The 19150-nt window shown below is 42.6% G+C and overlaps 1 protein-coding gene across 1 annotated transcript; it reads left to right on the top strand.

The window, feature by feature from the left end:
- Nucleotides 1-72: 72 nt before the first annotated feature.
- Nucleotides 73-8035, top strand: LOC123486017 (ensconsin-like). Its single transcript, XM_045217170.1, has 6 exons — nt 73-225; nt 519-623; nt 7073-7123; nt 7203-7266; nt 7398-7852; nt 7988-8035. Exons 1-5 carry the CDS (start codon nt 73-75, stop codon nt 7754-7756), a joined length of 732 nt encoding a protein of 243 aa, XP_045073105.1. The 3' UTR covers nt 7757-7852; nt 7988-8035.
- The last annotated feature ends 11115 nt before the right edge of the window (nt 8036-19150 follow it).

Raw genomic sequence — 19150 nt, 5'->3', positions numbered from 1 at the left:
CACACACTGTACTCTGCCTCTCTGGCAGTAGAGGTCATGCTGGCAGTAGAGGTCATGCTGACAGTAGAGGTCATGCCGGCAGTAGAGGTCATGCTGACAGTAGAGGTCATGCTGACAGTAGAGGTCATGCTGACAGTAGAGGTCATGCCGACAGTAGAGGTCATGCCGGCAATAGAGGTCATGCTGGCAGTAGAGGTCATGCCGGCAGTAGAGGTCATGCCGACAGTAGAGATATGTTGATATAATGATCTTTACTCATACTCCCATCTCTCTCTCTCTCTCTCTCTCTCTCTCTCTCTCTCTCTCTCTCTCTCTCTCTCTCTCTCTCTCTCTCTCTCTCTCTCTCTCTCTCTCTCTCTCTCTCTCTTTCTCTCTCTCTCTGTCTCTCTCTCTCTCTCTCTCTCTCTCGTCTCTCTGTCTCTCTCTCTCTCTCTCTCTCTCTCTCTCTCTCTCTCTCTCTCTCTGTCTCTCTCTGTCTCTGTCTCTGTCCGTCTCTGTCTCTGTGTGTCTGTTCTCAGAGAGAGGAGGAGGAATGTCGTCAGAGGGAGGATGCAGACAGACTGAGGAAGGAGAGAGAGAAACATTTTCAGAAAGAAGAGGCTGAAAGACTGGAGAGGAAGAAGGTAACACACGATGTTACAGGGTTTCCACCGGAGATGGTGTTTCCGTTCTATTGTTCCGCTGCTAAATTGTTGTCACTGTGGCAAAAAAATTAATAAAATGATACTCCTACCAAGGTGCACTTTAAGATGCACTATGGTATCTACACCTTTAAGATGCGCTATGGTATCTACACTTTAAGATGCACTACGGTATCTACACTTTAAGATGCGCTACGGTATCTACACTTTAAGATGTTAGAGCGCTACGGTATCTACACTTTAAGATGCACTACGGTATCTACACTTTAAGATGCGCTACGGTATCTACACTTTAAGATGCACTACGGTATCTACCCTTTAAGATGCACTACGGTATCTACACTTTAAGATGCGCTACGGTATCTACACTTTAAGATGCACTACGGTATCTACACTTTAAGATGCACTATGGTATCTACACTTTAAAGATGCACTACGGTATCTACACTTTAAGATGCACTACGGTATCTACACTTTAAGATGCGCTATGGTATCTACACTTTAAGATGCGCTATGGTATCTACACTTTAAGATGCACTACGGTATCTACACTTTAAGATGTTAGAGCGCTACGGTATCTACACTTTAAGATGCACTACGGTATCTACACTTTAAGATGCGCTATGGTATCTACACTTTAAGATGCACTACGGTATCTACACTTTAAGATGCACTATGGTATCTACACTTTAAGATGCGCTACGGTATCTACACTTTAAGATGCACTACGGTATCTACACTTTAAGATGCACTACGGTATCTACACTTTAAGATGCACTACGGTATCTACACTTTAAGATGCGCTACGGTATCTACACTTTAAGATGCACTACGGTATCTACACTTTAAGATGCACTACGGTATCTACACTTTAAGATGCGCTACGGTATCTACACTTTAAGATGCACTACGGTATCTACACTTTAAGATGCGCTATGGTATCTACACTTTAAGATGCACTACGGTATCTACACTTTAAGATGCGCTACGGTATCTACACTTTAAGATGCGCTACGGTATCTACACTTTAAGATGCGCTATGGTATCTACACTTTAAGATGCACTACGGTATCTACACTTTAAGATGCGCTACGGTATCTACACTTTAAGATGCGCTACGGTATCTACACTTTAAGATGCACTACGGTATCTACACTTTAAGATGCACTACGGTATCTACACTTTAAGATGCGCTATGGTATCTACACTTTAAGATGCGCTACGGTATCTACACTTTAAGATGCGCTACGGTATCTACACTTTAAGATGTTAGAGCGCTACGGTATCTACACTTTAAGATGCACTACGGTATCTACACTTTAAGATGCACTACGGTATCTACACTTTAAGATGCGCTACGATATCTACACTTTAAGATGCACTACGGTATCTACACTTTAAGATGCACTACGGTATCTACACTTTAAGATGCGCTATGGTATCTACACTTTAAGATGCACTACGGTATCTACACTTTAAGATGCACTATGGTATCTACACTTTAAGATGCACTACGGTATCTACACTTTAAGATGCACTACGGTATCTACACTTTAAGATGCACTACGGTATCTACACTTTAAGATGCACTACGGTATCTACACTTTAAGATGCGCTATGGTATCTACACTTTAAGATGCACTACGGTATCTACACTTTAAGATGCACTACGGTATCTACACTTTAAGATGTTAGAGCGCTACGGTATCTACACTTCTAAGATGCACTACGGTATCTACACTTTAAGATGCACTACGGTATCTACACTTTAAGATGCGCTACGGTATCTACACTTTAAGATGTTAGAGCGGCTACGGTATCTACACTTTAAGATGCACTACGGTATCTACACTTTAAGATGCACTACGGTATCTACACTTTAAGATGCACTACGGTATCTACACTTTAAGATGCACTACGGTATCTACACTTTAAGATGCACTACGGTATCTACACTTTAAGATGCACTACGGTATCTACACTTTAAGATGCACTACGGTATCTACACTTTAAGATGCGCTACGGTATCTACACTTTAAGATGTTAGAGCGCTACGGTATCTACACTTTAAGATGCACTACGGTATCTACACTTTAAGATGCACTACGGTATCTACACTTTAAGATGCACTACGGTATCTACACTTTAAGATGCACTACGGTATCTACACTTTAAGATGCACTACGGTATCTACACTTTAAGATGCGCTATGGTATCTACACTTTAAGATGCGCTACGGTATCTACACTTTAAGATGCACTACGGTATCTACACTTTAAGATGCACTATGGTATCTACACTTTAAGATGCGCTATGGTATCTACACTTTAAAGATGCACTACGGTATCTACACTTTAAGATGCACTACGGTATCTACACTTTAAGATGCGCTATGGTATCTACACTTTAAGATGCGCTATGGTATCTACACTTTAAGATGCACTACGGTATCTACACTTTAAGATGTTAGGGCGCTACGGTATCTACACTTTAAGATGCACTACGGTATCTACACTTTAAGATGCGCTATGGTATCTACACTTTAAGATGCACTACGGTATCTACACTTTAAGATGCACTATGGTATCTACACTTTAAGATGCGCTACGGTAACTACACTTTAAGATGCACTACGGTATCTATACTTTAAGATGCACTACGGTATCTACACTTTAAGATGCACTACGGTATCTACACTTTAAGATGCACTACGGTATCTACACTTTAAGATGCACTACGGTATCTACACTTTAAGATGCACTACGGTATCTACACTTTAAGATGCGCTACGGTATCTACACTTTAAGATGCACTACGGTATCTACACTTTAAGATGCACTATGGTATCTACACTTTAAGATGCACTACGGTATCTACACTTTAAGATGCACTACGGTATCTACACTTTAAGATGCGCTACGGTATCTACACTTTAAGATGCGCTACGGTATCTACAATTTAAGATGCACTACGGTATCTACACTTTAAGATGCACTACGGTATCTACACTTTAAGATGCCGTATCTACTAATGCTATGTATCTACACTTTAAGATGCGCTACGGTATCTACACTTTAAGATGCGCTACGGTATCTACACTTTAAGATGTTAGAGCGCTACGGTATCTACACTTTAAGATGTGCTATGGTATCTACACTTTAAGATGCGCTACGGTATCTACACTTTAAGATGCACTACGGTATCTACACTTTAAGATGCGCTATGGTATCTACACTTTAAGATGCACTACGGTATCTACACTTTAAGATGCACTACGGTATCTACACTTTAAGATGCACTACGGTATCTACACTTTAAGATGTTAGAGCGCTACGGTATCTACACTTTAAGATGCACTACGGTATCTACACTTTAAGATGCGCTATGGTATCTACACTTTAAGATGCGCTACGGTATCTACACTTTAAGATGCGCTACGATATCTACACTTTAAGATGCACTACGGTATCTACACTTTAAGATGCACTACGGTATCTACACTTTAAGATGCGCTATGGTATCTACACTTTAAGATGCACTACGGTATCTACACTTTAAGATGCACTATGGTATCTACACTTTAAGATGCACTACGGTATCTACACTTTAAGATGCACTACGGTATCTACACTTTAAGATGCGCTATGGTATCTACACTTTAAGATGCGCTATGGTATCTACACTTTAAGATGCACTACGGTATCTACACTTTAAGATGCACTACGGTATCTACACTTTAAGATGCGCTATGGTATCTCCACTTTAAGATGCACTACGGTATCTACACTTTAAGATGCACTACGGTATCTACACTTTAAGATGTTAGAGCGCTACGGTATCTACACTTTAAGATGCACTACGGTATCTACACTTTAAGATGCACTACGGTATCTACACTTTAAGATGCGCTATGGTATCTACACTTTAAGATGCACTACGGTATCTACACTTTAAGATGCACTACGGTATCTACACTTTAAGATGTTAGAGCGCTACGGTATCTACACTTTAAGATGCACTACGGTATCTACACTTTAAGATGCACTACGGTATCTACACTTTAAGATGCGCTACGGTATCTACACTTTAAGATGCACTACGGTATCTACACTTTAAGATGCTACAGTTAGAGAACTACGGTATCTATATGTACTCCTCTTTGTGTTCCTGTGTGAGTCGTCTGGTTGCCAGTGGAGAAGGATAGACATCACGGTAGCCTATACAATTTGATAGACAACAACAACACTAAATACATAGCCAATTCGAAACAGCTTGTAGCTTGGCTAGTTAACTACTTAGCTATCTTTTATTAGCATGGATTAATGTCATTGTCCTAAAAAACCTTCCAGCGGCAGTCGCGAATATCCACGAATGGCCGACACTCACTCATGAACGGGTGCGTTTTTAAACCATGGTGTTTACTCTGCTTGTAAAACACTTTTTTGATCTATCAATATTGGGATTTAAGAAATAAATCTGGCACCATTGGAAAGCTGTCTTTCTGATAACCATAGAAATATTCTTATAGTAGCATAATTTAGCAAATACCTCCCATGCAGCCAAAATATCTCCCCTGCCCTGACAACTGAATATTTTAGCCTACATTACAGTATCATAGATGGACATGGCGTAGCTGCCTCGGAGTAGAGCCATAGATGGACATGGCGTAGCTGCCTCGAAGGATAGCCATGTGATTCCTTATTCACTGATTGAGGACATGTGTTTATGCCATGTTTTGGTTGCAGGGCCATGAAATAGGCGATAGCATCTAATATCTCCCTCCAGGAGCGATACTGGGTGTTCACAGCAGATTCTACACATCACATTCTACACATCAGATTCTACACATCAGATTCTACACATCAGATTCTACACATCAGATTCTACACAATCAGATTCTACACATCAGATTCTACACATCAGATTTCTACACATCAGATTCTACACATCAGATTTCTACACAGCAGATTCTACACATCAGATTCTACACATCAGATTCTACACAGCAGATTCTACACAGCAGATTCTACACATCAGATTCTACACATCAGATTTCTACACATCAGATTCTACACAGCAGATTCTACACATCAGATTCTACACATCAGATTCTACACATCAGATTCTACACATCAGATTTCTACACATCAGATTCTACACATCAGATTCTACACATCAGATTTCTACACATCAGATTTCTACACATCAGATTCTACACATCAGATTCTACACATCAGATTCTACACATCAGATTTCTACACATCAGATTCTACACATCAGATTCTACACATCAGATTCTACACATCAGATTTCTACACATCAGATTTCTACACATCAGATTCTACACATCAGATTCTACACATCAGATTCTACACATCAGATTCTACACATCAGATTCTACACATCAGATTCTACACATCAGATTCTACACATCAGATTCTACACATCCAGATTCTACACATCAGATTCTACACATCAGATTTCTACACATCAGATTCTACACATCAGATTCTACACATCAGATTCTACACATCAGATTACTACACATCAGATTCTACACATCAGATTATACACATCAGATTCTACACATCAGATTCTACACATCAGATTCTACACATCAGATTCTACACATCAGATTCTACACATCAGATTCTACACATCAGATTCTACACATCAGATTCTACACATCAGATTTCTACACATCAGATTCTACACATCAGATTCTACACATCAGATTTCTACACATCAGATTTCTACACATCAGATTCTACACATCAGATTCTACACATCAGATTCTACACATCAGATTCTACACATCAGTCTCAACAGGACCTGGAGCTGACTCGGCTGTGTTTGAGCAGGGCTGACTCAAAAGCCTGCACCCAGTAGCCTAGCTCTCCAGATGTAGAATTAACCACATGTTTTATACAGTAACAGTGCTGTATATTCCCCCGTGGTATCGTTATGGTATTGAGTATCATTATACTAAGCTGGTATTGGTATCGAAGTCTAAATTCTGATATTGTGACAATAGTTAGAATGTGTGATCTAGCAGATGATTAGGCCATTGGGGTGGTCAACCCCCATGCTTCAGCCATCTATAGCCTAGCCGCTATGCTACACCAGGCTACAGGAGAAGGCTCAATGCTAAAGTAGCATACCTGCCTGATAATATGAGCCATGTAGGCTGTGAACTATAGCCTTTGGTGAAAGAGGCTGACCTAAAAATACTACTTTTTGCCAACATGTTATTGGGCTCATTTCTGGAGGGGAACATTAGCAGGGTGTGTGGCATGCACAGACCTAAACATTTAAAAAGGTCTTAAGTCTTAAATGTATCTTGGTGAAGCCTGCAGATGATAACCTGTGTTAACACATATTCCATGTGTTTAAGATTCATTGTTATGTGTTGGGTGTAATTTCTCTCCCAGCGTCTGGAGGAGATTATGAAGAGGACACGTCGCTCAGGCCCAGCGGAGAAGGTAGGAACCACTAATTCTAAATAATGGACATGTGCTTTACAAGGAGTAAAATGATCTCACTCTCTCTCGCTCTCTCTAGAAAACCACTCCTCACAAGAACGTAGACGAATCCGGTAACTCCCTACCGATCTGTCCTCTCAGTGGTCAGTTCTGTGACTAGTATATGTTCAGTCCCATATTCACTGTTCTTCTTATAATGAGTATCTCTGTGTGTTTGTGATTGGTTGTCGTTCTTGGTGTTTGTTTGTGATTGGTTATGTGTGTTTTTCTCCAGCGTCGAGCTGTGATTCTCCAGGCCCCTTAGTGAGCATGTCAGGGGCCGAGCACAGCGACAGCAACGGCCATGGAGCCCCCAGCCTCAACACTGACCCCAGCCTCAACACTGACCCCAGCCTCATCACTGACCCCAGCCTCATCACTGACCCCAGCCTCAACACTGACCCCAGCCTCATCACTGACCCCAGCCTCATCACTGACCCCAGCCTCATCACTGACCCCAGCCTCAACACTGACCCCAGCCTCAACACTGACCCCAGCCTCAACACTGACCCCAGCCTCAACACTGACCCCATCCTCAACACTGACCCCATCCTCAACACTGACCCCAGCCTCAACACTGACCCCAGCCCCTAACACTGACCCCAGCCCTAACACTGACCCCAGCCCTAACACTGACCCCAGCCCTAACACTGACCCCAGCACAGCACTGCTTCCACCTGCTGACGAGAGGTAGGACTACAGGGAGAGGGAGGAAATATTACTACTAATAATACACTGCAACGAGAAGATTTGATAAAGGACATTCATCTCTCTCTCGCTCTCTCTCTGTCTCTGTCTGTCTGTCTCACACACTCTCTCTGTCAGGGAGAACGGGTTGTTTGAGGAAGTGATAGTTCTCTCTGCTGACTCCAGACCTCCTCCTGGTGAAGGAGAGAAGGGGGAGGAGGAGCAGCGTGTACCTGTCATTGCGTTCCAGGAGAACGGGATCGTAAAACCGCTGAGTGAATGAGTAGACGACCCTCCAACACAACACACAGCAGGTATATAGACATCATCTTCCTCAGTCTTCAGCGTGTCTGTAGACATCATCTTCCTCAGTCTTCAGCGTGTCTGTAGACATCATCTTCCTCAGTCTTCAGCGTGTCTGTAGACATCATCTTCCTCAGTCTTCAGCGTGTCTGTAGACATCATCTTCCTCAGTCTTCAGCGTGTCTGTAGACATCATCTTCCTCAGTCTTCAGCGTGTCTGTAGACATCATCTTCCTCAGTCTTCAGCGTGTCTGTAGACATCATCTTCCTCAGTCTTCAGCGTGTCTAGACATCATCTTCCTCAGTCTTCAGCGTGTCTATCATATTCACATTGCAATGAACCATTTACCCTTCACTAATTCCATCTACACTTTGTATTGTAATTAGATTTTTAAACAGCCTCAATAATGTTTAATACTGACGGGCTTCTCCTCCTTGGTTTACAGATGTTGTCTGGAAAACAGAAGGAGATGGAGGGGAGAGAGATGGAGGTGTAGAAGGAGAAGAGAAGGAGCCATGGACAGGCCTCCTGGTGTCCTGGTTTCTCCCTGTGTTACCACGGTAACAGTGTTACTCTTCCTGTATTCTTCCAGAACCTCCTTCCAACGCTGCCCCCCTCCTCCTCCTCCAAAGATGTCTCACAGCATCTTCTGGCCTGGAAAGAATCTGTTTCCCAACTCAATGCTGTTCTCCACCTCCTATTGAGTATCACCTAAATGCATGTGTTCTGACTGTGCCCAGGGGTGGGCCCTGACACTGTGTGACTGTCATGGGGTAGGTGGGGTTGGATGTTGAGGAGGTAAAACCCGAGAGGTTTCCATGTGGCTGGAAGGTGTCTGGCCTTTGGTGTGTCATTGACAACAACAACAAAAAATAATGTTTCCTTTCAGTAAACCAGGAATAGTGTGTACACGACTGATTCATGTTTAGTTTGATACTTATTGCTGTAAATATATAATGGGATTTGTCCCTCCTTTTGCGTTTCTTCTGTAGAGTTTAAACACATCTCCCTTTTTTCTGTTTTTGTTGTTGTTTCTATGACGATGAGATTGAATGATTTAACTGATTTGACCTCCGAACTCAAAAGTCCCGCCCATGTCACATCGTGCCATTTGATTTAATTGTCTCCTCTCTCAAAGCTGCACGTTGTTGACATCCCCTTCAGCCAATCAGCAGGATTTGAAGACCCCCTCCCTGTAGCGTAGACATCTTCTACTCTTCTGGATATGACTGGACCATCGTGAAGGAAGTGGATGGATAGCCAACAGATGTATTGAATATTGTAACTATCATTGACCCCTGAAATTTCGATGAATTCTAAAATAACCTTATCTGATAGATTTGATGGTCTTATGATCAATATCAAGGGTTTTATTAAATGAAGTTGATGCTGCTGCTACTAATGACGTTCCTTTGCCTTATCAGATCACAGAGAAAGGGGCGGTTCAGAGACTCTCAGATAGTCTACACCATAGAGATACATTCAAAGATGTTCCATTGAATTCTATGGTTTAACACACAGTAAACTAACCACAAGCAGAAGAGACATGCAATTCCCAACATGTCAAAGTGTTTGAGGGGATTCGTTTGAGCGAGGCCAGGCATAGAATCACTCATCTTGATCACATAATAGTTAAAAATATCTTGAATATATATATATAGATAGTTTTTTGATATGCAAGGAGATTTATAAATCAGTAATGCTGTGAAGTCTGACTGCAATGTAGTTGATCTCAAAGACAGTAAACACAGTCTACACACAGTAAACTCATTCTCATATGCTGCTGTTATTCAGCCTCGGTTCTCTTAGCTTAGCACTAATGGTTCCATGTTCTGCTCAGAAACCTCTGAACTGTCAGCTTAGCACTAATGGTTCCATGTTCTGTTAGAACCCTCTGAACTGTCAGCTTAGCACTAATGGTTCCATGTTCTGTTAGAACCCTCTGAACTGTCAGCTTAGCACTAATGGTTCCATGTTCTGTTAGAACCCTCTGAACTGTCAGCTTAGCACTAATGGTTCCATGTTCTGTTAGAACCCTCTGAACTGTCAGCTTAGCACTAATGGTTCCATGTTCTGTTAGAACCCTCTGAACTGTCAGCTTAGCACTAATGGTTCCATGTTCTGTTAGAACCCTCTGAACTGTCAGCTTAGCACTAATGGTTCCATGTTCTGTTAGAACCCCTCTGAACTGTCAGCTTAGCACTAATGGTTCCATGTTCTGTTAGAACCCTCTGAACTGTCAGCTTAGCACTAATGGTTCCATGTTCTGTTAGAACCCTCTGAACTGTCAACGTAGCACTAATGGTTCCATGTTCTGTTAGAACCCTCTGAACTGTCAGCTTAGCACTAATGGTTCCATGTTCTGTTAGAACCCTCTGAACTGTCAGCTTAGCACTAATGGTTCCATGTTCTGTTAGAACCCTCTGAACTGTCAGCTTAGCACTAATGGTTCCATGTTCTGTTAGAACCCTCTGAACTGTCAACGTAGCACTAATGGTTCCATGTTCTGTTAGAACTGTCACACAAACATAAAACATAGATATGGAACGATCTTAGAATGTCTGTGACTGCGATGTTCCATGGGCGGCCTGCTGTCCTAACCTTTGCAATAGGTGGGGCGGTCCTCACATGGTTGGGACCTTATTGCCCTATCCGTTATGATCTTTAAAAAGCACATAGGCATTACTACCGTTGTATCCCAAATGGTACCCTACCCCTACATAGTGTACATTTGGGATGTAGTCTACGTCTCTTTGAAATGAAGGTTTGAAAGGGGGTAACTACATGAAGAACATATAAATACATAGATATTATACTATATATTATGTATATATTTTTACTAAGACATAAACAGTCCTTTACTGAGAAGGAGGGGGCTGAAAACAGAGTGTGTTCTATACCAGGACTCCTATTGGTTCTGAACCATAGGGTTGGTTCTATACCAGGACTCCTATTGGTTCTGAACCATAGGGTTGGTTCTATACCAGTACTCCTATTGGTTCTGAACCATAGGGTTGGTTCTATACCAGGACTCCTATTGGTTCTGAACCATAGGGTTGGTTCTATAATATAACTCTAAAGGTTCTGAAACTCTAGGGTGGGTCCTGTAAGAGAACTCGTGGTTCTAGGGTTCTTCTGACTCCGTTCCGTGCTCTCGCTCCTGTCTGGCTCCATAGTAACGGCTTGTCAGAGCCTCTGTTCCGATCTGTATAGCATGTCAATAAAACAGATTTTGTCTGGAAGATGAGTTTCTGAGTATTTTTCAGATGTTATTACACGTCTGACCAGCAGAGAGCTGACTATTCCACAGCCCTGTCAAACACCCATCTACTGGTGCAGTCTGGGGGTGGATGAAATGAATGGATGCATTTGCTTTGCTGTGAGTGGGAGAGAGTGTGGCGTACGTCTGTGTGTGTGTGTGGAGGGTTACATAGAGCCTGGGTGGTTAGAAGCAGCACAGACCTCTTGATTTGGGCCGGAAGCTCCTCGCAGTTAGTTAGTGTGATCATCTTTATAGAAGTTATGGTATTAATGATGGATAAGGTCATCCTCTGACACAGTCTGGGGAGAGGATAGTGACTGGAGCGAGACAATACATTTGACATTTTAGTCATTTAGCAGACGCTCTTATCCAGAGCGACTTACAGTTTAGTGAGCGCATACATTTTTTCATACTGGCCCCCCCCGTGGGGAAACGAACCCACAACCCTGGCGTTGCAAGCACCGTGCTCTACCAACTGAGCTACACGGGAGGAGGGCCAAGTTAGACCTACAGGCAGACAGGGGATGTCCCAAAATGGCACTAGTGGTCTAAAGTAGTGCACTATATAGGGAATAGGGTGCCAGTTGAGACAGAAAGGCCCAAATGAGACTTTTTAGATGATTAACTTGTGAAACAACATGCTGCTGCTGTGAGATACCAGGGCCTGGTGGGATACAACACCGGAAGTTAATTTCATCTTTTCCCTTAATGTTTCCTTAACTTTAGTCAGTTGTGCAAAACATTGTTAATTTCCCCCTTGACAACGTAGGCTAAAACGTGTGAATTTGTTTTAAATAATTTGAAGTATCTACAGGCATTATGAAGGGTTTGTGAAGGCTTCATTAAGCTTTTCAAACTTGTTTGTTTGCAATGCAGATTTTCTTTTCCATTCCAGCACTAAATTGAATCAACATAATGAATGGTCTATACATCATTGGTAGGTATCAGCGCATCTACAGTGAGGAGAAAAAAGTATTTGATCCCCCCTGCTGATTTTGTACGTTTGCCCACTGACAAAGACATGATCAGTCTATATTTTTAATGGTAGGTTTATTTGAACAGTGAGAGACAGAATAACAACAAATAAATCCAGAAAAACGCATGTCAAAAATGTTATACATTTATTTGCATTTTAATGAGGGAAATAAGTATTTGACCCCTCTCAATCAGAAAGATTTCTGGCTCCCAGGTGTCTTTTATACAGGTAACGAGCTGAGATTAGGAGCACACTCTTAAAGGGAGTGCTCCTAATCTCAGCTTGTTACCTGTATAAAAGACACCTGTCCAGAAGCAATCAATCAATCAGATTCCAAACTCTCCACCATGGCAAAGACCAAAGAGCTCTCCAAGGATGTCAGGGACAAGATTGTAGACCCTACACAAGGCTGGAATGGGCTACAAGACCATCGCCAACAGTTTGGTGAGAAGGTGACAACAGTTGGTGCGATTATTCGCAAATGGAAGAAGCACAAAATAACTGTCAATCTCCCTCGGCCTGGGGCTCCATGCAAGATCTCACCTCGTGGAGTTGCAATGATCATGAGAACGGTGAGAATCAGCCCAGAACTACACGGGAGGATCTTGTCAATGATCTCAAGGCAGCTGGGACCATAGTCACCAAGAAAACAATGGTAACACACTACGCCGTGAAGGACTGAAATCCTGCAGCGCCCGCAAGGTCCCCCTGCTCAAGAAAGCACATATACAGGCCCGTCTGAAGTTTGCCAATGAACATCTGAATGATTCAGAGGAGAACTGGGTGAAAGTGTTGTGGTCAGATGAGACCAAAATCGAGCTCTTTGGCATCAACTCAACTCGCCGTGTTTGGAGGAGGAGGAATGCTGCCTATGACCCCAAGAACACCATCCCCACCGTCAAACATTGAGGTGGAAACATTACGCTTTGGGGGTAGTTTTTTCTGCTAAGGGGACAGGACAACTTCACCGCATCAAAGGGACGATGGACGGGGCCATGTACCGTCAAATCTTGGGTGAGAACCTCCTTCCCTCAGCCAGGGCATTGAAAATGGGTCGTGGATGGGTATTCCAGCATGACAATGACCCAAAACACACGGCCAAGGCAACAAAGGAGTGGCTCAAAAGAAGCACATTAAGGTCCTGGGTGGCCTAGCCAGTCTCCAGAACTTAATCCCACAGAAAATCTGTGGAGGGAGCTGAAGGTTTGAGTTGCCAACGTCAGCCTCGAAACCTTAATGACTTGGAGAAGATCTGCAAATAGGAGTGGGACAAAATCCCTCCTGAGATGTGTGCAAACCTGCTGGCCAACTACAAGAAACGTCTGACCTCTGTGATTGCCAACAAGGGTTTTGCCACCAAGTACTAAGTCATGTTTTGCAGAGGGGTCAAATACTTATTTCATAAAAATGCTAATCAATTTATAACATTTTGACATTCGTTTTTCTGGATTTTTGTTGTTGTTATTCTGTCTCTCACTGTTCAAATAAACCTACCATTAAAATTATAGACTGATCATTTTCTTTGTCAGTGGGCAAACGTACAAAATCAGCAGGGGATCAAATACTTTTTTCCCTCACTGTAATTTCACAGCGTGGAAAGGATTATTTTTAAGTGAAGGATTCCGTTTCATCCCAGAACTAAACACATTTAATTCAAAAAATGAATGCATCGTTGGTGTCACCCCATCTCATCTCACAGCATCTCATCTCACAGTGAGAAAAGGATTTGTTTAAAGCAGAGCTGCCGGAAAATGTTTGCCCCAATAATTTTCAATCTGGTATGGCATATAAAATGTAGATAGTAAGTATAAGCTGGAAGTAGAGGCCTAAGCATTGTTGTTCACTAGTTTACTCCAAGTAGGGAAAGGGTGGCGGGGTTGGAAAGTAATAAAGGGGAATATATGTATATATATATATATATATATATATATATATATATATATATATATATTCATATATATACAGTGGGGAGAACAAGTATTTGATACACTGCCGATTTTGCAGGTTTTCCTACTTACAAAGCATGTAGAGGTCTGTAATTCTTATCATAGGTACACTTCAACTGTGAGAGACGGAATCTAAAACAAAAATCCAGAAAATCACATTGTATGATTTTAAGTAATTAATTTGCATTTTATTGCATGACATAAGTATTTGATACATCAGAAAAGCAGAACTTAATAGTTGGTACAGAAACCATTGTTTGCAATTACAGAGATCATACGTTTCCTGTAGGTCTTGACCAGGTTTGCACACACTGCAGCAGGGATTTTGGCCCACTCCTCCATACAGACCTTCTCCAGATCCTTCAGGTTTCGGGGCTGCCGCTGGGCAATACGGACTTTCAGCTCCATCCAAAGATTTTCTATTGGGTTCAGGTCTGGGGACTGGCTAGGCCACTCCAGGACCTTGAGATGCTTCTTACGGAGCCACTCCTTAGTTGCCCTGGCTGTGTGTTTCGGGTCGTTGTAATGCTGGAAGACCCAGCCACGACCCATCTTCAATGCTCTTACTGAGGGAAGGAGGTTGTTGGCCAAGATCTCGCGATACATGGCCCCATCCATCCTCCCCTCAATACGGTGCAGTTGTCCTGTCCCCTTTGCAGAAAAGCATCCCCAAAGAATGATGTTTCCACCTCCATGCTTCACGGTTGGGATGGTGTTCTTGGGGTTGTACTCATCCTTCTTCTTCCTCCAAACACGGCGAGTGGAGTTTAGACCAAAAGCTATATTTTTGTCTCATCAGACCACATGACCTTCTCCCCATTCCTCCTCTGGATCATCCAGATGGTCATTGGCAAACTTCAGACGGGCCTGGACATGCGCTGGCTTGAGCAGGGGAACCTTGCGTGCACTGCAGGATTTTATTCCATGACGGCGTAGTGTGTTACTAATGCTTTTCTTTGAGACTGTGGTCCCAGCTCTGTTCAGGTCATTGACCAGGTCCTGCCGTGTGGTTCTGGGCTGATCCCTCACCTTCCTCATGATCATTGATGCCCCACGAGGTGAGATCTTGCATGGAGCCCCAGACCGAGGGTGATTGACCGTCATCTTGAACTTCTTCCATTTTCTAATAATTGCGCCAACAGTTGTTGCCTTCTCACCAAGCTGCTTGCCTATTGTCATGTAGCCCATCCCAGCCTTGTGCAGGTCTACAATTTTATCCCTGATGTCCTTACACAGCTCTCTGGTCTTGGCCATTGTGGAGAGGTTGGAGTCTGTTTGATTGGTGTGTGGACAGGTGTCTTTTTATACAGGTAACGAGTTCAAACAGGTGCAGTTAATACAGGTAATGAGTGGAGAACAGGAGGGCTTCTTAAAGAAAAACTAACAGGTCTGTGAGAGCTGGAATTCTTACTGGTTGGTAGGTGATCAAATACTTATGTCATGCAATAAAATGCAAATTAATTACTTAAAAATCATACAATGTGATTTTCTGGATTTTTGTTTTACATTCCGTCTCTCACAGTTGAAGTGTTACCTATGATAAAAATTACAGACCTCTACATGCTTTGTAAGTAGGAAAACCTGCAAAATCAGCAGTGTATCAAATACTTGTTCTCCCCACTGTATATATATATATATTTCATATATATACACATATATATATTCATATATATATACACATACAGTGGGGAAAAAAAGTATTTAGTCAGCCACCAATTGTGCAAGTTCTTCCACTTAAAAAGATGAGAGGCCTGTAATTTTCACCTTGGGAAACACGCCAACTATGACAGACAAAATGAGGAAAAAAAATCCAGAGAATCACATTGTAGGATTTTTTATGAATTTATTTGCAAATTATGGTGGAAAATAAGTATTTGGTCAATAACAAAAGTTTCTCAATACTTTGTTATATACCCTTTGTTGGCAATGACACAGGTCAAAAACGTTTTCTGTAAGTCTTCACAAGGTTTTCACACACTGTTGCTGGTATTTTGGCCCATTCCTCCATGCAGATCTCCTCTAGAGCAGTGATGTTTTGGGGCTGTCGCTAGGCAACACAGACTTTCAACTCCCTCCAAAGATTTTCTATGGGTTGAGATCTGGAGACTGGCTAGGCCACTCCAGGACCTTGAAATGCTTCTTACGAAGCCACTCCTTTGTTGCCCGGGTGGTGTGTGTTGGGATCATTGTCATGCTGAAAGACCCAGCCACGTTTCTATCTTCAATGCCCTTGCTGATGGAAGGAGGTTTTCACTCAATCTCACGATACACGGCCCCATTCATTCTTTCCTTTACACGGATCAGTCGTCCTGGTCCCTTTGCAGAAAAACAGCCCCAAAGCATGATGTTTCCACCCCCATGCTTCACAGTAGGTATGGTGTTCTTTGGATGCAACTCAGCATTCTTTGTCCTCCAAACACGACGAGTTGAGTTTTTACCAAAAAGTTATATTTTGGTTTCATCTGACCATATGACATTCTCCCCAATCCTCCTCGGATCATCCAAATGCACTCTAGCAAACTTCAGACGGCCTGGACATGTACTGGCTTAAGCAGGTGGACACGTCTGGCACTGCAGGATTTGAGTCCCTGGCGGCGTAGTGTGTTACTGATGGTAGGCTTTGTTACTTTGGTCCCAGCTCTCTGCAGGTCATTCACTAGGTCCCCCCGTGTGGTTCTGGGATTTTGCTCACCGTTCTTGTGATCATTTTGACCCCACAGGGTGAGATCTTGCGTGGAGCCCCAGATCGAGGGAGATTATCAGTGGTCTTGTATGTCTTCCATTTCCTAATAATTGCTCCCACAGTTGATTTCTTCAAACCAAGCTGCTTACCTATTACAGATTCAGTCTTCCCAGCCTGGTGCAGGTCTACAATTTTGTTTCTGGTGTCCTTTGACAGCTCTTTGGTCTTGGCCATAGTGGAGTTTGGAGTGTGACTGTTTTGAGGTTGTGGACAGGTGTCTTTTTATACTGATAACAAGTTCAAACAGGTGCCATTAATACAGGTAACGAGTGGAGGACAGAGGAGCCTCAAAGAAGAAGTTACAGGTCTGTGAGAGCCAGAAATCTTGCTTGTTTGTAGGTGACCAAATACTGATTTTCCACCATAATTTGCAAATAAATTCATAAAAAATCCTACAATGTGATTTTCTGGATTTTTTTCTTCTTCTCAATTTGTCTGTCATAGTTGACGTGTACCTATGATGAAACTTACAGGCCTCTCTCATCTTTTTAAGTGGGAGAACTTGCACAATTGGTGGCTGACTAAATACTTTCTTTCCCAGTCATGTACAGTCGTGGTCAAAAGTTTTGAGAATGACACAAATATTAATTTTCACAAAGTCTGCTGCCTCAGTTTTTATGATGGCAATTTGCATATACTCCAGAATGTTATGAAGAGTGATCAGATGAATAGCAATTAATTGCAAAGTCCCTCTTTGCCATGAAAATGAACTTAATCCTAAAAAACATTTCCACTGCATTTCAGACCTGCCAAAAGGACCAGCGTACATCATGTCAGTGATTCTCTCGCTAACACAGGTGAGATGTTGGCGAGGACAAGGCTGAGATCACTCTGTCATGCTGATTGAGTTAGAATAACAGACTGGAAGCTTTAAAAGGAGGGTGGTGCTTGAAATCATTGTTCTTCCTCTGTTAACCATGGTTACCTGCAAGGAAACACATGCCGTCATCATTGCTTTGCACAAAAGGGCTTCACAGGCAAGGATATTGCGGCTAGTTAGATTGCACCTAAATCAACCATTTATTGGATCATCAAGAACTTCAAGGAGAGAGGTTCAATTGTTGTGGTCTCTGTAGCTCAATTGGTAGAGCATGGCGCTTTGTAACGCCAGGGTAGTGGGTTCGATCCCGGGACCACCCATACGTAAAAATGTATGCACACATGACTGTAAGTCGCTTTGGATAAAAGCATCTGCTAAATGGCATATTATATTATTCTAAGGAGGCTTTAGGCTTCTCCTAAAGCTGCGGGATCGGGGCACCACCTGTGCAGAGCTTGCTCAGGAATGGCAGCAGGCAGGTGTGAGTGCATCTGCACGCACAGTGAGGTGAAGACTTTCGGAGGATGGCCTGGTGTCAAGAAGGGCAGCAAAGAAGCCACTTCTCTCCAGGAAAAACATCAGGGATAGACTTATATTCTGCAAAAGGGATTGGACTGCTGAGGACTGGGGTAAAGTCATTTTCTCTGATGAATCCCCTTTCTGATTGTTTGGGGCATCCGGAAAAAGCTTGTCCGGAGAAGATAAGGTGAGCGCTACCATCAGTCCTGTGTCATGCCAACAGTATAGCATCCTGAGACCATTCATGTGTGGGGTTGCTTCTCAGCCAAGGGAGTGGGCTCACTCACAATTTTGCCTAAGAACACAGCCATGAATAAAGAATGGTACCAACACATCCTCCAAGAGCAACTTCTCCCAACCATCCAAGAACAGTTTGGTGACGAACAATGTCATAAGGAAACTAAGTGGCTCGGGAACAAATCATCGAACTTTTGGGTCCATGGCCAGGAAACTCCCCAGACCTTAATCCCATTGGAGAACTTGTGGTCGATCCTCAAGAGGCAGGTGGACAAACAAAAACCCACAAATTCTGACAAACTCCAAGCATTGATTATGCAAGAATGGGCTGCCATCAGTCAGGATGTGGTTCAGAAGTTAATTGACAGCATGCCAGAGCGGATTGCAGAGGTCTTGAAAAAGAAGGGTCAACACTGCAAATATTGATTGACTCTTTGCATAAACTTAATGTAATTGTCAATAAAAGCCTTTTGACACTTATGGAATGCTTGTAA

The sequence above is a fragment of the Coregonus clupeaformis genome, unplaced genomic scaffold (assembly GCF_020615455.1).
Source record: "Coregonus clupeaformis isolate EN_2021a unplaced genomic scaffold, ASM2061545v1 scaf0953, whole genome shotgun sequence".
Lineage (NCBI taxonomy): Eukaryota > Metazoa > Chordata > Actinopteri > Salmoniformes > Salmonidae > Coregonus > Coregonus clupeaformis.
The sequence above is the reverse complement of the archived record's forward strand: the minus strand, read 5'-3'. Positions and strand labels throughout refer to the sequence as shown.